Source organism: Alosa pseudoharengus, unplaced genomic scaffold (genome assembly GCF_046254945.1).
Source record: "Alosa pseudoharengus isolate Yale_2024_CS ecotype anadromous, Long Island Sound unplaced genomic scaffold, YU_APseudo_1.1 YU_APseudo_1.1_scf_6, whole genome shotgun sequence".
Lineage (NCBI taxonomy): Eukaryota > Metazoa > Chordata > Actinopteri > Clupeiformes > Clupeidae > Alosa > Alosa pseudoharengus.
Genome location: NW_027468848.1, coordinates 5514912 through 5537390, shown reverse-complemented (window position 1 = coordinate 5537390; position 22479 = coordinate 5514912). Strand labels below are relative to the sequence as shown.

At 47.5% G+C, this 22479-nt stretch overlaps 1 protein-coding gene across 2 annotated transcripts in view; it reads right to left on the bottom strand.

Annotated features, from left to right (window-relative positions):
* Positions 1 to 21494, bottom strand: part of rnf122 (ring finger protein 122) — a 26177-nt gene extending 4683 nt beyond the window's left edge. The window contains exons 1-2 of one of the 2 annotated variants that reach the window (XM_076269893.1): positions 20849 to 21494; positions 11740 to 11902 (exon numbers count right to left, since the gene is read on the bottom strand). In XM_076269893.1, the coding sequence (XP_076126008.1) occupies positions 11740 to 11902; positions 20849 to 20873 (188 nt within the window). In that variant the 5' untranslated portion in view covers positions 20874 to 21494. The remainder of the gene's footprint in view (positions 1 to 11739; positions 11903 to 20848) is intronic. The other variant, XM_076269892.1, reaches the window with a different exon arrangement.
* Positions 21495 to 22479: the final 985 nt, after the last annotated feature.

Here is a 22479-nt window from a genome sequence, read left to right as displayed (position 1 = left end):
ATTATGTGTAGTAGCCTACACAGTGTGGTGCACACTATAACTAGCCTATGTAGTCATGTGTAGTGCACACTATAACTAGCCTATGTAGTCATGTGTAGTAGCCTACACAGTGTGGTGCACACTATAACTAGCCTATGTAGTCATGTGTAGTGCACACTATAACTAGCCTATGTAGTCATGTGTAGTAGCCTACACAGTGTGGTGCACACTATAACTAGCCTATGTAGTCATGTGTAGTGCACACTATAACTAGCCTATGTAGTCATGTGTAGTAGCCTACACAGTGTAGTGCACACTATAACTATGTAGTCATGTGTAGTGCAGACTATAACTATGTAGTCATGTGTAGTGCACACTATAACTATGTAGTCATGTGTAGTAGCCTACACAGTGTAGTGCACACTATAACTATGTAGTCATGTGTAGTGCACACTATAACTATGTAATTATGTGTAGTAGCCTACACAGTGTAGTGCACACTATAACTATGTAGTCATGTGTAGTGCACACTATAACTATGTAATTATGTGTAGTAGCCTACACAGTGTGGTGCACACTATAACTAGCCTATGTAGTCATGTGTAGTGCACACTATAACTAGCCTATGTAGTCATGTGTAGTAGCCTACACAGTGTGGTGCACACTATAACTAGCCTATGTAGTCATGTGTAGTGCACACTATAACTAGCCTATGTAGTCATGTGTAGTAGCCTACACAGTGTAGTGCACACTATAACTAGCCTATGTAGTCATGTGTAGTGCACACTATAACTAGCCTATGTAGTCATGTGTAGTAGCCTACACAGTGTAGTGCACACTATAACTAGCCTATGTAATCATGTGTAGTAGCCTACACAGTAGGGATGGGAAGTCTGACACCGAGGCACCGAAGCTCGTATCACTTCCGAGAAGCAATCTGTTCCGACACAATGTATCGGAGCGCATATCAAAGTTGTATGGTCATGTGACTGATGACGTACGAAGCTTCGGACGTCACTGAAAAGTTTAAATGGGACATTTGACACAGGGGCACCGGTGCTTGTATCAAACCCCTAAAGCGTTACGGGTTCGATAAACCTTTAAAGTCCCCAACACATATGTTTTGTTGCACAAGCACCCTTCTAAAATTGTAGCCCTACACAAGCACTTCACAATCCCCACTGTACACAATGCCCCATGTTTTCACAACCCCCACTGTTCACAATGCCCTTTATATGTTTTTTGTTATCTGACACTGCTGTGGTCATCTGCTAGCCTGGCGGGCCATCCTATATCATTGACATGTATAGTCTGGCATCGAATCATTCACCTCGCTTAATCCAAGGGGCGGGCAGAGAATTGTCTTTCAAACTGCCTAGGCATGCAATAGGCCAGCGCTACGACCATATCCGTATCCGGTCGGCAAAACGGCAAATACATCCTTCTTCGAAAGGAATGACTTAAGTGCATTGTGTTGATCTACTTTCAAAGAAAAGCACAAGTCCAACTCCTCCAAAGTTGACGCCAACGCCGATTCAAACAACCGCTCTTCGTTTGCCATAGCCACCTTCCTTGTTGTTCACGGTCGCAGGATGTCGTTATCCTGTTAAGCCCGCCTTAAGACTCTCTAACGAAATAGAGCGCTGTGATTGGCCGTCATCCACGGTGTTAAGCCAATAGAAATTCCTGTGGTTCGATACTAGACGTACAAGCTGAGCAAATTAATTTGCCGCCGCTAGGGTGCGTCTAGATTTCTAGGCTAGTCATCTGCAGCAAGCACGTTATTTTGCAAAACATCATATGAAGTCTTAAACACAACCACTATAGAGAAGCATGCAATATCAAATAATGCTAACGCATGGCAATTATGAACATGGGCGGGATTTGAACCCCGGGCGCGCGTGCGGTATACGAACACGCTACCACCCTCCCAAGGCCATTTTGAGATTTTCACGGAAACATAGCATTATTTAAAACCAAGCACATTACATTTTCAATTCAAATCATTAGAAGCATATCAAAACTATAATGTTTATTCCAATGACTGTAGGCCTAATAGTTTTTACTCAAAAGGGAACAGAACACGTTGTCTCTCCGCTCTGTTTTACCAGTGTCAGAGAAGGGCCATTTGGTCAACATGTGGCTTCGTCTGTGATTGTTTAATCGCTAATGATGAATCGCTAGCTGCCGTTATGTCTGCTAACCACCAGATGTCACTGTTTTGTATTCGATGCTTTGACACTTCAAAACACTTACGATACAATCAGGAAGAACCTTCCAAAGCCTCGTGGGGCTTCATTCGCCCAACCCTACTACACAGTGTAGTGCACACTATAACTAGCCTATGTAAACATGTGTAGTAGTGTAGTGCACACTATACCTAGCCTATGTAGTCATGTGTAGTGCACAGTGTAGTGCACACTACAACTAGCCTATGTAGTCATGTGTAGTGCACACTATAACTAGCCTAGTAGTCATGTGTAGTGCACACTATAACTAGCCTATGTAATCATGTGTAGTGCACAGTGTAGTGCACACTATAACTAGCCTACGTAGTCATGTGTAGTAGTGAAGTGCACACTATAACTAGCCTATGTAGTCATGTGTAGTGCACACTATAACTAGCCTATGTAGTCATGTGTAGTGCACACTATAACTAGCCTATGTATTCATATGTAGTGCATACTATAACTAGCCTATGTAGTCATGTGTAGTAGTGAAACACACACTATTAACTAGCCTATGTCTAAGAGTCATGTGTCTGCCTCCTCAATACTGTTTATCTTTCCCTAGAGAACTAGCAGTGAGTTTGCATTAGGACGCAGACACAGAGGCGTTTCTGGTGTTCTGCAAGTTGTATGCAACGACAGCAACAAGTGCTTTGGCTGGTGAGAGTTTCTGGTGCTGACGGTAACAGCTGTGGAGCTGGCAGGTCGCGGAGTTCTGCTTCTCTGCTCGTGTGCTGTGTACCATGAAGCAAGGAGATCTCAGCTCCAGACTCACTCGACACACAGACTGAGTCACAGCAGGGGCGGGGGTCTCTGCGACTCGAGTCCCCCCCCCCCCCCAGACACGCTGTTACTCACACTATCATTAATTATCTAAGTTGAATGAGTTGAATGATTCACCTCTGTGGTCCTGTACACACACACACACACACACACACAATGCAATGCTTATGGGGCAGTCTTGTGTCAGGTAGGTTATTGTTGATTCTGTGGCTCCATGAAAGCTATGGGTGACCGTGTGAGTTATCTGCACTGTCTGTGGGCCAAACCCAGTGGTACTGTGACCTAACAGATAGACAGGTGTATGGGTGTACAGGTGTATGGGTGTACAGGTGTTTGGGTGTACAGGTGTATGGGTGTACAGGTGTATGAGTGTACAGGTGTTTGGGTGTACAGGTGTATGGGTGTACAGGTATATGGGTGTACAGGTGTGTGGGTGTATGGGTGTACAGGTGTGTTGGTGAACTCAGCTCAGAGGTGTGTAGGACTGACCACACTGGACACAGGTGAAAGGCAGAAACAGGAGGCGGAGAGTAATTCATGACCCAAGATGGCCGGCTGATGGCCGCTCCTCTCCTTCTCCTCAATCTGGATTCATCGAGCCCTCACATGACCAGGGCAGTATAGGGCAACTAGCTGTGAGAGCCTGCCTGTCTTTCTGTCTGTCTGCCTGTCTGTCTGTCTGTCTGTCTGTCTGTCTGTCACGCCTCCTGTTTAAGGACTCTAATAAGGCAGATGAGAGAATCTGTCTGTCTGTCTGCGTCACTCCACTTCAAGGGGCTCGAATGAGGCTAGATGAGAGAGTGTGTGTGACTGTCTGCATCATTCCTGTTTAAGGACTCGAGCGACTCCAAGTGTGGCTCCAGAAAATCTGATGTAAAAGACCATGTTTGTGTCAGCTAGGGCGTTGTAGAGCTTGTTGTGTACATGAAAACAGTTTAAAGGGTGCAGACATTGTCGCATACTCTGGAGTTTGAGGCGTTGTAGAGCTTGTTGTGTACATGAAAACAGTTTAAAGGGTGCAGACATTGTCGCATACTCTGGAGTTTGAGTTCTATTGTGTCTTGTCGTGGTCATAGTGTCTGGAGTTTGAGTTCTATTGTGTCTGGTCGTGGTCATAGTGTACAGTATGTGGAGTTTGAGTTCTATTGTGTCTGGTTGTGGTCATAGTGTACAGTATGTGGAGTTTGAGTTCTATTGTGCCTTGTCGTGGTCATAGTGTCTGGAGTTTGAGTTCTATTGTGTCTGGTCGTGGTCATAGTGTACAGTATGTGGAGTTTGAGTTCTATTGTGTCTGGTCGTGGTCATAGTGTACAGTATGTGGAGTTTGAGTTCTATTGTGTCTGGTCGTGGTCATAGTGTACAGTATGTGGAGTTTGAGTTCTATTGTGTCTGGTTGTGGTCATAGTGTACAGTATGTGGAGTTTGAGTTCTATTGTGCCTTGTCGTGGTCATAGTGTACAGTATGTGGAGTTTGAGTTCTATTGTGCCTTGTCGTGGTCAGTGTCTGTTCACTAGACGTTCTACTGGACAAGTTGCCACTGGCACTGGACTATGAAAGTCCACAGCTCTGTCACACCTGTCCCGTTGGCAACACTTTGTTTTTATCGCCTGAACTATAAATTGGCTTTTATAGGACAGCTACAGTATGACAGTGTGTCTGTCTGTCTGTCTGTCTGCAAGCCTTCTGTTCAAGGACTCTAATAAGGCAGCTAGCTAGACAGAGTCTATCTGTCTGTCTGTCTGTCTGTCTGTCTGTCTGTCTGTCTGTCTGCACGCTTCCTGGCCCCTGCAGGCATGACACACTCACTTCAAAGGCAGCGATTTCCAGTCAATGAGTGCGGACTACAAGCTGGCCATTGTCCTGTGCCATGTCAGGCATGGCAGGGAATGCAGATTTGAAGGCAAGCTGTTTAATACCAGATCCCAGCGGCCAAGGGGCCAGAGAGAGTCTGACCAGAGAGGATTCTTCCACATGGTTTCCCTCTCTCTCCAAGCATGTCACTGCAACACGTGTGATGATTCACAGACGGCTGCTGTGGACGGTCCCGGACACACATCCATCCCTGGAGGAACAGAGAGTCTAACTGTACCTGACTAAAGCAGTGTTGCATTTATAAGACCACCGTCCCTGTACATGCAGAGGGGTATAACAGGGTATCCTAACTGCATCCAAGACCACTGTCCCTGTACATGCAGAGGGGTATAACAGGGTATCCTAACTGCATCCAAGACCACTGTCCCTGTACATGCAGAGGGGTATAACAGGGTATCCTAACTGCATCCGAGCGACTGTCGTATAGCATTTAACACTCTCTGTCCACACCCAAGCCGTTAAACGTGCCCTTTTATTGTGTCATATTTCTCGTTCAATATCTCGTAGTGGCAGAACAACGCAAGCGACAGAAAGGAAACAGAGCCAGGGAGTCCTGCTGAAAACGTTTAGGACATTGCAACTGAACACAATGTAATTAAACTGACTGCTTGCATCACATGTGGTTAGCATTGGGTGTCACTGTCCCCGACTAAAGCAGTGTAGTATTTCTAAGCTGTGAGAGTGTGAGAGAGTGGAACAGGCCTGGGGTGCAAATGTGTGTTTCACCGCTGAAGAATCCTTTGAAGTTCCTCACTTGTTAAAACTGTAAACCTGGAGACGGTTAGGAGCTCCAGGGGTGTTTAGCCCTGCACACACACATGGCCCTGCACACACACACATAGCCCTGCACACACACATAGCCCTGCACACACACACATGGCCCTGCACACACACATAGCCCTGCACACACACACATAGCCCTGCACACACACACATAGCCCTGCACACACACATGGCCCTGCACACACACATAGCCCTGCACACACACACAAAGCCCGGCACACACACACATAGCCCTGCACACACACATGGCCCTGCACATACACACATAGCCCTGCACACACACACATAGCCCTGCACACACACACATAGCCCTGCACACACACACATAGCCCTGCACACACACATGGCCCTGCACACACACAAATAGCCCTGCACACACACACATAGCCCTGCACACACACACATAGCCCTGCACACACACACATGGCCCTGCACACACACATAGCCCTGCACACACACATAGCCCTGCACACACACATAGCCCTGCACACACACACATGGCCCTGCACACACACATAGCCCTGCACACACACATAGCCCTGCACACACACATAGCCCTGCACACACACACATGGCCCTGCACACACACATAGCCCTGCACACACACATAGCCCTGCACACACACACACATGGCCCTGCACACACACATAGCCCTGCACACACACATAACCCTGCACACACACATAGCCCTGCACACACACACATGGCCCTGCACACACACATAGCCCTGCACATAGCCCTGCACACACACATGGCCCTGCACACACACATAGCCCTGCACACACACATGGCCCTGCACACACACATAGCCCTGCACACACACATAGCCCTGCACACACACATAGCCCTGCACACACACATAGCCCTGCACACACACACATAGCCCTGCACACACACATGGCCCTGCACACACACATAGCCCTGCACACACACATAGCCCTGCACACACACATGGCCCTGCACACACACATAGCCCTGCACACACACATAGCCCTGCACACACACATGGCCCTGCACACACACATAGCCCTGCACACACACATAGCCCTACAAACACACATACCCCTGCAAACACACATAGCCCTGCACACACACATAGCCCTGCACACACACATAGCCCTGCACACACACATAGCCCTGCACACACCCATAGCCCTGCACACACCCATAGCTCTACACACACACATAGCCCTGCACACACACATAGCCCTGCACACACACATAGCCCTGCAAACACACATAGCCCTGCACACACACATAGCCCTGCAAACACACATAGCCCTGCACACACACATAGCCCTGCAAACACACATAGCCCTGCACACACACATAGCCCTGCACACACACATAGCCCTGCACACACACATAGCCCTACAAACACACATAGCCCTGCAAACACACATAGCCCTGCACACACACATAGCCCTACAAACACACATGGCCCTGCACACACCCATAGCTCTACAAACACACATAGCCCTACAAACACACATACCCCTGCACACACACATAGCTCTACAAACACACATAGCCCTGCAAACACACATAGCCCTGCACACACACATAGCTCTACAAACACACATAGCCCAGCACACACACATAGCCCTGCACACACACATGATGCACACCTGGCATGCCTGAGAAATACTCTCTCTCTCTTCCTCTCTCTCTTCCTCTTCCTCTCACTCTCTCTCTCTCCCGTCTCTCTCTATCTCTCGCTTTCTTTCTCTCTCCCTGTTTTGTCCATGTAAGGGTGCACATGATGAAAATGTGAAGCCTGAGATTTCCCAGCATCCTCTGCGGCGCAGCTTCATGTTTTCGTGTGACTCCATCTGGCCGCTCTGATGACGAACCCTAGCTGAGAACCTCCACTCTCATTAAAATAGCCCCTGCTTGGCAACCCTGTTGATTCACTGCATAACAGACACCTGGGCAGGGCAGGGCAGGGCAGGGCAGGATCTGAGATCTGCGTCTCGCTGCACACACACGGAACACATCTCAAAAGCCTTGCGGAGTCATTAACACCTAAAGCCATATGCCCTCGCATCCTCCCCTACCGCCCACACAACTCACAACACACTACACACACACTCACACAGCACACACAACTCACAACACACTACACACACACTCACACAGCACACACAACTCACAACACACTACACACACACTCACACAGCACACACAACTCACAACACACTACACACACACTCACACAGCACACACAACTCACAACACACTACACACACACTCACACAGCACACACAACTCACAACACACCACTCACACTACACACAAAACTCACTACACACACACACACACACACACTCACACAGCACACACAACTCACAACACACAACTCACACTACACACAAAACTCACTACATACACACCTCACACAACACACACTCACCTAAAGCCATATGCCCTCTCATCCTCCCCTACCGCCTACACAGCACACACCACTCACACTACACACACACTCACACCACACACACACTCACACACTACACACACACTCACACACAACTCACTACATACACACCTCACACAACTCACCCCACACTTAAACCCATATGCCCTCCCATCCTCTGCCGTCCACACAATTCATGCAACACACACCACACACATAGCACACACACACAACACACACACTCACCTAAAGCCATATGCCCCCACATCCTTCACTGCCAACCAGACACCACACACAACTCACACCATGCATAACTCCACCCCACACACACACCTAAACCCATATGCCCCCACATCCTCCACTGCCAACCAGACACCACACACAACTCACACCATGCATAACTCCACCCCACACACACACCTAAACCCATATGCCCCCACATCCTCCACTGCCAACCAGACACCACACACAACTCACACCATGCATAACTCCACCCCACACACACACCTAAACCCATATGCCCCCACATCCTCCCCTGCCGCCCCTGGCTGAGAGACTCACAGTAGGCAGCGTGCTGAGACAGGCTCTGTTAGACATTTGCTGCCATTCCATACCTTCCAGTCCTAACACTCGTATTTTTACAAACTCAAATCCAACTAGTTCCAAAATGTCTCGCATTGAGATGGAGTAAGTCTGTGGAGTAAGACTGTAGCGGTAACATGGAGTAAGTCTTTAGCTGTGTGGTGGAGTAAGTCTGAGGGGTAACATGGAGTAAGTCTTTAGCTGTGTGGTGGAGTAAGTCTGAGGGGTAATATGGAGTAAGTCTTTAGCTGTGTGGTGGAGTAAGTCTGAGGGGTAAGATTGTAGCTGTAGCCATGAGATGGAGTAAGTGTGGGGTATGGGGTAAGTCTGAGGGGTAAAAGTGTAGCTGCACTGTAACATGGGGTAAGTCTGAGGGGTAAAAGTGTAGCTGCACTGTAACATGGGGTAAGTCTGAGGGGTAAAAGTGTAGCTGCACTGTAACATGGGGTAAGTCTGAGGGGTAAAAGTGTAGCTGCACTGTAACATGGGGTAAGTCTGAGGGGTAAAAGTGTAGCTGCACTGTAACATGGGGTAAGTCTGAGGGATAAAAGTGTAGCTGCACTGTAACATGGGGTAGGTCTGAGGGGTAAAAGTGTAGCTGCACTGTAACATGGGGTAAGTCTGAGGGGTAAAAGTGTAGCTGCACTGTAACATGGGGTAAGTCTGAGGGGTAAAAGTGTAGCTGCACTGTAACATGGGGTAAGTCTGAGGGGTAAAAGTGTAGCTGCACTGTAACATGGGGTAAGTCTGAGGGGTAAAAGTGTAACATGGAGTTTGTGGAGTGTGAGGGGCCGAGGGCAGAGCGTGGTGTGGCTCGTAACCAGCACACTGGAGGCGCTGACGTCAATCCACATTCCCAGAAGATGAGGCCGTAGGCCTACAGGAACCTCCCTCTCCCCAGGGTCCAGTGCTGTCACAGGGCCATGTGGGGGGGGGGGGTCAGCGCAGGGAGGGAGGGGGAGGAGGACAGCGCAGGGGTGAGAGTTGTTGGGGCTTCACATCAGAACAGAACAGATGTGGAGTTCCGTATCAGGAGACCAGATCAGGTCTCCTCAGGGAACACAATCTAACAAGAACCAGGAACAGGAACCAGCTCTAACAGGAACCAGATCTAACAGGGGACCAGATATAACAGGAACCAGATCTAACAGGAACCAGATCTAACAGGGAACCAGCTCTAACAGGGGACCAGATAGAAGGGGGGATCCGATCTAACAGGGGACCAGATCTAATGGGGAACCCCATCTATCAGGGGACCCGATCTAACAGAGGACTCGATCTAACAGGGGACCCGATCTAACAGGGGACCAGATCTAACAGGGGACCAGATCTAATGGGGAACCAGATCTAACAGGGGATCTAACAAGGGACCGCAGGCAGAGTGGGTGTTAACAACTGGACAGAGGGACCACAGTTACAAGAGGGCAGAGAAGAGTTGGACCAGACACACTAGTGTAATGGACCCGACTGGACACACATTTGTAACGAGAAAGGACAGGACCAGACACATTTGTAACGAGAAAGGACAGGACCAGACACATTTGTAACGAGAAAGGACAGGACCAGACATATTTGTAACGAGAAAGGACAGGACCAGACCTGCTAGGGCATTTGGACCAGACTGGACATCCAATCGGATAAGGGGGGGATCACATCAGCCAGCGGCAAGCGGCAGCGGCAAACGTAACGCAGCGCTCAGACCATAATACGTTTTGTCTCGTTCCTAAGCAACACAAACCGTTTGTCAATTGAATACGCTCGCGTTGCGCTTTGAAAGTTGAACCAAGTTCAACGCTCAGCTTGTTCAACGCTAGCATTACGTTCCGCTGCCGAACCATAGAGAACAATAGGAAAGCTTCCGCTTGCCGCTGGCTAATGTGATCCCCCCCTAAGGGTATGTGAGAGTGACTCAGAGAGAATCCACACACACACAGCTTCACAGCCACAGAGCACAGGTGCTGCTGATGTCTGGCTGGACGCACACACACACACACACACACACACACACACAATTGACCTTGTCTGGAATTACAGAGCAAACTAAATTATCCACCACAGCTGCATCTGCAGTAGATATAGAAGCAAAGAGATCACATACACACACACACACACACACACACACACACACACACACACACACACACACAAAATGTTATTTAAAGGAAATGCCTGAAATCTGAGGTGTTCTTGCTGAGAACATGCAGGATATTTGTTCCAGCTGATGTGAGCCCAGTCTGATAGGTTGTTAATCCTGCGTGTGTGTGAGTGAGTTTGTGTGAGTGTGTGTGAGTGTGTGTGTGATTGAGTGTGTGTGACATTGTGTGTGTGTGAGAGTGTGTGTGAGTGAGTGTGTGCTAACGCTCAGAGTTTATTTCGGTCTAACATCTCAACTGTGCTCACTTCCCACTGCTGTTGCCACGGTGACCCGGCTTAGCCTGCATACACTGATGGCCTGTTCCAGCATGTCCACAATGCCCACTTCCTGCCTTCGAGCGCTTCATTTCCTGTTTGCACTGCATTTCACACAATTGTTCCATGGGCTCATCAGTGGAGAACAGACCCTCTGAGGACAGCCGATGGACTGCGGCTCAAACTGCCCTCTCAGCCCTGGGGTCAGCTATGTTATCTGCGTGTATATCTATCTAAAGCGTCGTTAGCATGGTGGAGTCTGTGTGTATATCTATCTAAAGCATCGTTAGCATGGTGGAGTCTGTGTGTATATCTATCTAAAGCGTCGTTAGCATGGTGGAGTCTGCGTGCATATCTACTGTATCTAAAGCGTCGTTAGCATGGTGGAGTCTGTGTGTATATCTATCTAAAGCGTCGTTAGCATGGTGGAGTCAGAGTGTATATCTATCTGAATAGTTGTTAGCATGGTGGAGTCAGAGTGTATATCTATCTGAAGCGTTATTAGCATGGTGGAGTCAGAGTGTATATCTATCTGAAGCGTTGTTAGCATGGTGGAGTCAGAGTGTATATCTATCTGAAGCGTTGTTAGCATGGTGGAGTCAGAGTGTATATCTATCTGAAGCGTTGTTAGCATGGTGGAGTCTGCATGTATCTATCTGAAGCCTGTGGTGGGTGGGTGTTGTCCTGACCTGATGAAGTAGCAGCAGAAGATGAGGCTGAGGACGAAGACAAAGATGCCCGTGCCGAAGATCACCATGTAGATGTTGAGTGGCAGGTCGTGGAAGGTGATGGGTGGTGATGTCATGGTGCAGGTTCTGTTGGAGTAGATCAGGCCTAGACCACAAAAACAACCTGAGACGAGAGGATGAGGAGGAGGAGGAGGAGGAGGAGAGGAGAGGAGAGGAGAGGAGAGGAGGGGAGAGGAGAGGAGAGGAGAGGAGAGGAGAGGAGGGGAGAGGAGAGGAGAGGAGAGGAGAGGAGAGGAGGAGGAGGAGGAGAGGAGGAGGAGAGGAGGGGGAGGAGAGGAGGAAAATGTGAATCATCAATTTGGATTTCATTCAAGTTCAGAGGCAGAGTCAGACAGAAAGAGACAGAGAGAGAGAGAGAGAGACAGATAGACAGACAGAGACATAGAGAAAGATAAGAGAGAGAGAGAGAGAGAGAGAGAGAGAGAGAGGGAGAGAGAGAGAGACAGACAGACAGACAGACAGAGACATAGAGAAAGATAAGAGAGAGAGAGAGAGAGAGGGAGAGAGAGAGGGAGAGAGAGAGAGACAGACAGACAGAACACTGATACGTGGAAACACAAAACTGATTGAAAGGTTTTTGGGGAAAAGACCAGGCCCAGAGTAGAGGGAATCATGTATGCTTGTGTGTGTGTGTGTGTGTGTCTGTCTGTGTTTTGATTGTGTACAGTATGTATGTGTGTGTGTGTGTGTCTGTTTTGAATGTGTATGTACTGTATGTGTGTGTGTATGTCTGTATTTTGATTATGTATGTGTGTGTGTGTGTGTGTGTGTGTGTGTGTGTGTGTGTGTGTGTGTGTGTGTCTGTGTTTTGATTGTGTATCTATGTATGTATGTGTGTGTGTGTCTGTGTTTTGATTGTGTGTGTGTGTGTGTGTTTTGATTGTGCATGTGTGTCTTTTGGACTCTTTTGGAATCTTTTGGACCCAGACACAACAAACACCCCCCCCCCCACCTCCACACACACACACACACACACGTCTGCCAGGATGGCCGCCCTGCTCTGAGACATCACGAGAGGGAGCAGATCTGGTCTGCCTGACGTCTGGACCCCTACGCCGCTGAGATGTGTGTGTGTGTGTGTGTGTGTGTGTGTGTGCGCGTGTGTGTGTGTGTGTGAGCTCTGCCTGACGTCTGGACCCTTACGCCGCTGAGATGTGTGTGTGTGTGTGTGTGTGTGTGCGTGTGTGTGTGAGCTCTGCCTGATGTCTGCAGTGGGAGATGGAGAGGTGTACACAAGGTAGCACTACATCAGTATGTGAAATGTGTGTGTGTGTGTGTTTGTGGGGGGTGTTTGTGTGGGGGTGTGTGTGGGTGTTTGTGTGTGTGAGGGGGGGATGTGTGTGTGTGTGTGTGGGGGGGTGTTTGTGTGTGTGTGTCTGTGTGTGTGTGACAGAGGAAGGCCATCAGTGCTTCACACAGCTGCTTTATCCTCCCTGGTAGCTCACACACCGCAGACTCACTTCACAGGAATGCAGGGGGAGTCTGGCACCCTCACATGTTTGTGTGTGTGTGCATTTGTGTCCCAGTGTGTGTGTGTGTGTGTGTGTGTGGCCTGTCACCAGGCAGTATTTCCCTCTGGATGTGTTCATTATTGCAGAAGAAGAATTGCGAAACCAAGTCAACAGTCAATGCCAACGCCTCACATTTCAGCTTCCTGGCACACACACACACACATGTATGCATGCATGCACTGGAATAACTTCCCACCAACCTAATACAAATCTGCACGTTTTAAATCCACCAATGTAATAACGTCCCACCTACGTAATAATTTCAGTTATTACGTTGGTGGGAAGGTTAAAAAGTTAATGTAATCATTTTCCACCAATGTAATAAATCACTGATTTAGTGAAATGCTAAGATTATCCCTCAATTGTAAGGGTATAGTTGTCAACAATTGTCACCATGTAAACCAATCTCATGACCATGTGTGTGGATAAGAACATGCTCCTAACTTTTAAATCAATCATTTTTCTGTCAACCTGGACCCTAAATGACATGGAAAAAATCACAAGTGTTCGACTGAATATTTACTGGACACACAGGAAAACTTCAGCATAGGTATTTCCATGTAAGGCAAGCATCGCTCAAGATGACTGGCCGAATCTCAGCAATTAACCAAAGCGTGGGACAGTCCTGTTTTCTTTTATGGAGAGTAGAAACACTTTTAGCTCCATTTGTTAAGATGCTACATCATGTTTGTGTGTCTGTCTGAATATTGCTAATAAGGAGATCATGGCAAGCGTTGTGCAAATGATAAAACTTTTTTAACCTTCCCACCAATGTAATAACTTCCTGCAAACGTAATAATTATTGGATTATTAAGTTGGTGGGAAGTTATTACGTTGGTAGGTTTAAAACATGCAGATTTGTATTACGTTGGTGGTTTATTACATTGGTGGGAAGTTATTAGGTTGGTGTTAACAATGCACACACACACACACACACACACACATGCCTTAACACACATACATACAGACAGACATACACACACACATACTCATCTCATGACAATTCCTGTCTGTCTCCTCTATACAAAAAGCAGTCACGGAGTATTAATGCTTGAGATCCGTTCATTTCCCAATCCACTCTTCCCGAGGCCTCTGAAGTCGTTTATCTGCCGGCAGCCGTGACAGCGCTACGGGACAAAACTCAATCTGAACGCTCCGAGTCTGAAGTGACTGAAGAAGGAACAAAAATTCAACAGAAGTGGAAAACGCGCCACGTCTGTGTGCGACTGCCAGAGCCGCCCGATGGAGAATCGATAAAGAGCCCGGGTCATCTCCCCGTCACAAATGAAGCGGTCAGTCTTCTCATCTACCTCATTTCAAACGTCAGTGAGGTTTCCCATTCATCACCAAAATCCATTATCCCACACACACACACACAAAACCAGAGAGAGATGATAAAATAATGACTTGTGTCTGGCAAAAGGCCTGTTCAGTAGAATATCATTTAGCATTGTTTGAGTTTTCTCTAAAGAAAAGTACTGGGCCCTGGTCTAGATGCTAGTTTAAGTGCTACTGGGGCCTGTGTGTGTGTGTGTATGTGTGTGTGTATGTGTATGTGTGTGTGTGTGTGTGTGTGTGTGTGTGTTTGTGTGTGTGTGTGTATGTATGTGTGTGTATGTGTGTATGTGTGTGTGTGTGTGTGTGTGAAGAAGAGAGGAATAAAAGGGACGATGAGATGAAATGCTTTCAGATAATAACAGCTTTCTCGGGAGCAGCACTGCATGACTCACCACACAAACCACTGATTGCTGGAGAAATCAGAGACAACAGGCACACACACACACACACACACACATACACAGTATCAGACACATACAAACAGGCATGCGCACACGCACACACACACAGACTTTCACCACACCCACCAACCATGCTGTCATGGGAACGTGTTATATTTTAGAGGGTGGAGATCATCTCGGGGGACCCACTTCTTCTGTGAAGTGGTGAGGTGTATGACCCCTTCTCTGCAATAAGTGTCTGTGTGTGTGTCTGTTCATCAGTGCACACACACTTTTCCAGGGTGGAACACACTCTGGGATAGATCCAGCAGATCTGTGTGTGTGTGTGTGTGTGTGTGTGTGTGTGTGCGCTAGCATATAGTGTATTCAGGTGGGTCTAGGCGCTAGCATCTCTCCAGGTGCTACTCTAGAGTGTGGGTCTAGGTGCTAGCATATCTCTAGGTGCTACTCTAGAGTGTGGGTCTATGTGGTAGCATCTCTCTAGGTGCTAGAATATAGTGTATTCAGGTGGGTCTAGGTGCTAGCATCTCTCCAGGTGCTACTCTAGAGTGTGGGTCTAGGTGCTAGCATATCTCTAGGTGCTACTCTAGAGTGTGGGTCTATGTGGTAGCATCTCTCTAGGTGCTAGAATATAGTGTATTCAGGTGGGTCTAGGTGCTAGCATCTCTCCAGGTGCTACTCTAGAGTGTGGGTCTAGGTGCTAGTTTAGAGTGTCTTGCGTCTGGGTGCTAGAATAAGGCTACTACTAGCATGTGCTCTAAAGGTGGTTGCTTACTGGGTGCCTGTGTTTGGGAAATAGGAAACTGCTATCAGGCCTTTAAAGATGGCCCTTAAAACAATGACTGCAGTTTGTCAAGTTTCAAAATAGTTAGATTTTATAAAGTATAAAGGAATTCCTTGCAGAATATGTAACAATGCAGTATGTTGGACATGGCAAAATCGTACTGCAGTAATGCAGTATCTTGGACATGAAACAACATTGTACTTCAGAAAAATTGCAGTTAGCAGTTTTCTGTCTCATAACTGTAGGGGGAAGCTGACTATGGGAAAGGACCAGGCCTAGATCTAGAATAACTGATATGTAGATCTAGAATAGCTCTGATATGTAGATCTCAAATAGCTCTGTTATGTAGATCCTGATTTCTGACATTCACATGATTGAAGTTCTCCTGAACTGGTCTTAACCTTTGGAACCTGTCTGGTTCAACAATGCCCTTCTCAGCTTTGAAGCTGACTGTAGCCAGAGCAGATAGGGCTCTGCCTGAGGCTGCTTTGTGCAGATTCCACGTAGAAAGAATGCAGAAGTACAACATGGAAGAAAGAAGCCTCCCATGTTCTAGATTTCTAAGAGTTTCAGAGGCAGATGAAGATCCTGTATGCATGCTCCCATTTCTCGCATCAATGAGATGTGTATCCACACACACACACACACATCCTTCTGGCAAACACATTGTGCCTACTCATACACACACTTCTGATCTGAAAGATCTGACAAGCCATGCTTTGTTCACACCCACCTCCTGCACGAATGTGGGTCACACTGCTGAGATGCTGCGTGAGTGAATGTGTGTGTGTATGAGTGAGTGTGTGTGTGTGTGTGCATGTGTGTGTGCATGAGTGAATGTGTGTATGAGTGAGTGTGTGTATGAGTGTGCATGTGTGTGTGTGCGTGAGTGATTTTATGTGTGTGTGCATGTGTGAGTGCATTTAAGTGAGTGTGTGTGAGTGAGTGCATGTGTGCTTTGGGTACCTTTGAGTGAGAGTGTGCTTGTGACAGAGTGTGTGTCTATCTGCTCACAGTGCAAGCCCAGCATGACATCTGTGACATTTGCACACGGAAGTGGCGTTACCCCAGCAGCATATCAAACACAGCCTCCTGGTTGCCATTAGACATGAGGACTGGTCTAGTTCCTGTTGCTTTGGTAACGATTGGTGGAGCATTGTGACTGGTGATGTCTTTAATAATGAGTATTGAGCCATACTGACTATGTGCGGGGGCATTTAGTGGGCATGAGTATTGAGCCATACTGACTAGTGTGTGTGTGCCTGTGTGTCAGTGCTGGTGTTTGGGCCGTAGACTGAGCAATGCTGCCCCCAGCAGAGTATGTGTGTGCCTGTGTGTGTGTGTGTGTGTGTATCAGGTGTTTGGGCCATAGACTGCGCAATGCCGCCCCCAGCAGAGTGTGTGTGTGCCTGTGTGAGTGTGTGTATCAGGTGTTTGGGCCGTAGACTAAGTGAGTCAGATTCTGCCCCTTAGAGCGTATTTGAGCTCTACATGGCATCAGCCAAGCTCTCCCATCTCCGCTCTGCTGACCTCTATCTACAGTCTCCGGGGGGGGGGGGGGGGCGCATGCCAAGTTGCCGTGGCAACAGTCCCCACTTCTTCTGACAGCTTGCGTTCTCTGGATCAAGATCGAGAAAAACGAGTCTACACAGGTGTTGTCCCTTTCCTCCCTAAAACTGTGCCAATGTGACTGCCACCGCCCTCTTCCCCAAGCAGAGTTCTGAGTGTGTGTGTGTGTGTGTGTGTGTGTGTGTGTGTGTGTGTGGTGCCCATCCCACTCTATCTGAGGGGTAACATTCTCCCGCTCCTCCATTACAGTCAGGCAAGCAGCAGGACCCAGTGGCACCTACCTGGGGCCACCCAGCCACACTGGCTTCCTGACACACGCTCACCTGCTACTAGACTTCCATGTGATCGCTAACGTGTGGCGCAACCTGAAGGCCAACGTGTTGGGCAGTGTGAGCGCTAACGTGTTGGGCAGTGTGAGCGCTAACGTGTTGGGGAGTGTGAGCGCTAACATGTGGGGCAGTGTGAGCGCTAACGTGTGGGGCAGTCTGAGGGCTAACGTGTTGGGCAGTCTGAGCGCTAACGTGTTGGGCAGTCTGAGGGCTAACGTGTTGGGCAGTGTGAGCGCTAACGTGTGGGGCAGTGTGAGCGCTAACGTGTGGGGCAGTGTGAGCGCTAACGTGTGGGGCAGTGTGAGCGCTAACGTGTGGGGCAGTCTGAGGGCTAACGTGTTGGGCAGTCTGAGGGCTAACGTGTTGGGCAGTCTGAGGGCTAACGTGTTGGGCAATGTGAGCGCTAACGTGTGGGGCAGTGTGAGCGCTAACGTGTGGGGCAGTGTGAGGGCTAACGTGTGGGGCAGTGTGAGCGCTAATGTTGGGGGGAGCTGTGGGGCTGTCTGCACACTGTCCTTGAGTCAGTCATTAGGCCACTCATAAAAGCCCAGTCATGAGGCCCACTGTCAGAGCTCTTCATTGCATTAAGTTCCAGGTGCTCATCAAACATACTTCCAGCTGCGGACATACAGCATCAGAGATCAGCCAGGGAACATGAATAAAGCTGTAGGCTGCCTATTATGTCCATGCAGGCGTACAGCATCTGAGTTCAGCCGGGGAACATGAACATCAGCGTGGAAAGGGTAGAGAGTTTTAAATATCTTGGAGTCCATATTGTCCATACTGAAGACCTGACTTGGACCAAGCACATTAATTCACTGGTGAAAAAGGGTCATCAGCGTCTTTTCCACCTCAGACACCTCAAGTACTTCAAGCTACCGCAACAACTACTGAAGAACTTTTACAGAACCACCATTGAAAGTGTTATCACTGGCAGTATAACAGCTTAGTATGGAAATAGCACTGAGCTAGACCGTAAAGCTCTGAAGAGAGTAGTAAGATCAGCTGAACGTACCACCAGAAGTGCCCTACCCAACCTACAGAAAATTTACCTAAGGAGATGTCAGTCGAGAACAAGGAAAATTATCAGGGATCCCAGTCACCCCAACAACTGCCTCTTCTCTATCCTACGGTCTGGGAAACGTTACCGCTGCCTGAAGTCCAACACGGAGAGAATGCGGAAAAGTTTTTACCCCCAGGCTATCAGGATTTTAAATGAGGATTGTAGCAGGAGCACCAGCATAGCCTAAACACTTTGCACTTTGGACTTTCTTTCTTTATTCTTCTCCTTTTCTATACATATATCCTTTGCACAGTCTTGGAGTCAGTGGAACAAGCATGTCACTGCATTTATAGGCTACCTGTATAATGTATGTGACAAACATTTGATTTGATTTGATTTGAATAAAGCTGTAGGCTGCCTTATTATGTCCATGCAGGCGTATAGCATCTGAGATCAGACGGGGAACATGAATAAAGCTGTAGGCTGCCCATTATGTGCATGTACTTTGAATGTATGTTTATGTTTACTGGCTGATCAATACACACACAACAGACCTACACTGGAGTTCCACCTCAGTGTTGGCTATTAAAGCAACACCAAAGAGTTTTTTGTACCTTAAAATAATGTTTCCAAAATCGTTTCAGTGGTTCATCAACTCGTAACAGGGTGAACGGCACTTTCTGCATTCGCTTCGCGGCCCTCTATCGGCTATTACCGCACTATGTAAGTTTGCCGGATCGGGTAGCGGTTCTGTAGTTCGACATGAGAAACTACAAATTTGACTTGCATCCGATGTCGCAATACATCGTACTTTCATAAAATCATGCAACATATTATACCTTGTCTGTGGACATTGTTATTTGCAAAGCTGGTGCTGGATAAACAAATAGGGCATGCGACAGAGGAAAAGTTCTTTGGTGTTGCTTTAAAGGAGGAGCACAGAGACTCCTGGTCCAGTGGCTATTAAAGGAGGAGCAGAGAGACTCCTGGTCCAGTGGTGGCTATTAAAGGAGGAGCAGAGAGACTCCTGGTCCAGTGGTGGCTATTAAAGGAGGAGCAGAGAGACTCCTGGTCCAGTGGCTATTAAAGGAGGAGCACAGACACCTGGTCCAGTGGCTATTAAAGGAGGAGCAGAGACTCCTGGTCCAGTGTTGGCTATTAAAGGAGGAGCACAGACTCCTGGTCCAGTGTTGGCTATTAAAGGAGGAGCAGAGAGACTCCTGGTTCAGTGGTTGTTTGGCCATCAGAGACTATCAAAGCACCAGAGCTGGGAGGACAGAGGTGAGACATAAGCAAGAAATAACTGACACTGCTTTCTTAATCAACCTAATCCAGGCATTTCCTCTCTCTCCCTCTCTCTCTATCTCTCTCTCTCTCTCCCTCTCTCTCACACACACACATACACACACACACACCAGACCGCATGACACCAGCGGTGGCAGATTGTGTGTGTGTTGGGAAGTCACTGTGCACATAGGCAGCTGGGGAAAAGAGGAAGCTTTCTCTGACAAAAACAACCCTAACATGCAGTCTCTGTAGCAGATATAGATTAGTCTACCAGAGCATGTAACAGATAGGTTACCACAACATGTAACAGAGTTTCAGTCAAGCCAACACATTTATAAAATCAAAGCTAAACTTTGAACCAAATGATAACCTTGAACACACCGCCCATCTCATCTTCTGACAAACACTATCAAGGTCCAAAGCTTTATCATAATAATCATGAACACACACACACACACACACACACACATATGATGAGAACATAGAACATTGTTGTGTGACAGTAGGTGACATTAAATTATGTCCTAATTAATCACTAATTACAAACGAATTAAATCAAATAAAAACAAATAAGGCCAGGTAGGCCTAATTGAGCTAATTAAATAAAAGTAACACAGTAACGTCACGTCAGCGTGTAGCCTATGGCTGCTTGCAGACAACCAACCCTCAGTTAAGTAGCCTAATAAGTTGCATTATTTCCCATGATCTCCATCTTGTTTTTGTCCACAACTTTTGCTCAAGTCCTCGACATGGCACTGCCATGATGGCAATGATTAGGCGATCTTTCCCCATACACTCATATCATCCACAACGCAAGGTCTTCTTACCGTTACACCACTGGAAAGGGTGCATCAATGGAGCAAGCAGGCTCGGGTCTGGACGGAAGAGGGATGTTTATAAACAAAGAGCCCAATGCCCTTTGTCAGACTTATTAATATCTTCCGTTATCACGACAAAAATCGCCGAGTGAACGAATAAACACGCCCTTTCATATAGCCTACTCTACACGCTGAACACTAAAATCATAAACACTGCGCTATTATATTCAAGTAGCCTTTTCCAAATACGCGCTTTCCACACAACCGAGCTACCGTTAGCTTTAAGTTGTGCTCCACAAGGGACGTGGTAACAACGTTATTGTTTACACGGTGGCACATGACTATGAAAATAAACTCGTGAGATGGTCGCGTTTCCCCTGCGTATCCATTTGTTTGAGGTGTCAGGCAGTTCTCTGTATGATCGCTGATATGACAGCTACGATGGCAGTTACATTACAGCAATCCTGATTTCCATTGAGTGTAGACCATGCTGTTACTTCCCACCCCCTCAACGACGAGAGACAAGGAACAAGACCAATAAAATTAGTCTTTTCATCCTACGCACTCCAGGTCAGTGTAGACTAGGCTACTCAACAGCGATATCTGTTCAACCTATTTACCTACAATGAGCTCTACTCGCATTCACACACAGCTTTACGCATCGATAGGCTTATAATATACTCTTGTAATAGACGTTCGATATGGAGACAAAACTCGACGCGGACTAGGCTTAGAGAATGGAGTTAATAGAATGAAATAATAGAAATGGTGTAGGCCTACCAAATCAATACCAAATTAAGCCCTGGTCAAGCTTGTTCATATGAAAACTGCACAATAGTGTGCCTGAAAATGAGGTGGGGTGGGTGTAGACGAAGTAAACTACAGCTCTTTTCCACTTGTCTGTGAATGTGTAAAGAGAGAAATCTTCTGAATGAAAACTTGATAAATAGGACCTGCGCTGACAAAGTCCTAAAGAGGCTGACTGCTGCCCTCTCCTGACCACTAAGAGCCGGAGGAGGACCGATAGGGAAACCCTCCATCAGATGGGTTCCCCAGGGGAGGTTCTTAAGAACGGGTTCCTCAGAACAGGTTCCCCAAGTTCGTCTGTGTCTTCCTCAGTCAAACAAACTGGCAGAGGAGGTTCTTGGACACACCAGTGTAATTGCCAAAGGTCTAGATCTTCAGGTGGAGGCTTTGAACTGGATGGAGAACCGAACGTTAAAGTTCTAGATCTTCAGGTAGAGGCTTTGAACTGGATGGAGAACCGAACGTTAAAGTTCTAGATCTTCAGGTAGAGGCTTTGAACTGGATGGAGAACCGAACGTTAAAGTTCTAGATCTTCAGGTAGAGGCTTTGAACTGGATGGGGGACCTGAATGTTTACATCTCAGGGATTTGAACAGCATATTTGTGCAAGTTAGGACAGAAGCCAGGTTGGGCATAGACATGATTGCACAGAATTCACGGGCATGGCATAAGCCATGATGCCAGCCTCACCCACTTGGCTACAGCATCAGAGTGGCACCAGTAGCTCAAAGTGCTTTACATTTGGATCATGTAACACAATAATAGAGGAGAGTCAGTCATTATCAGTCATTCCTCTTCGTTGCTGTGACCATTTATAATCCAATCAGCAACGTA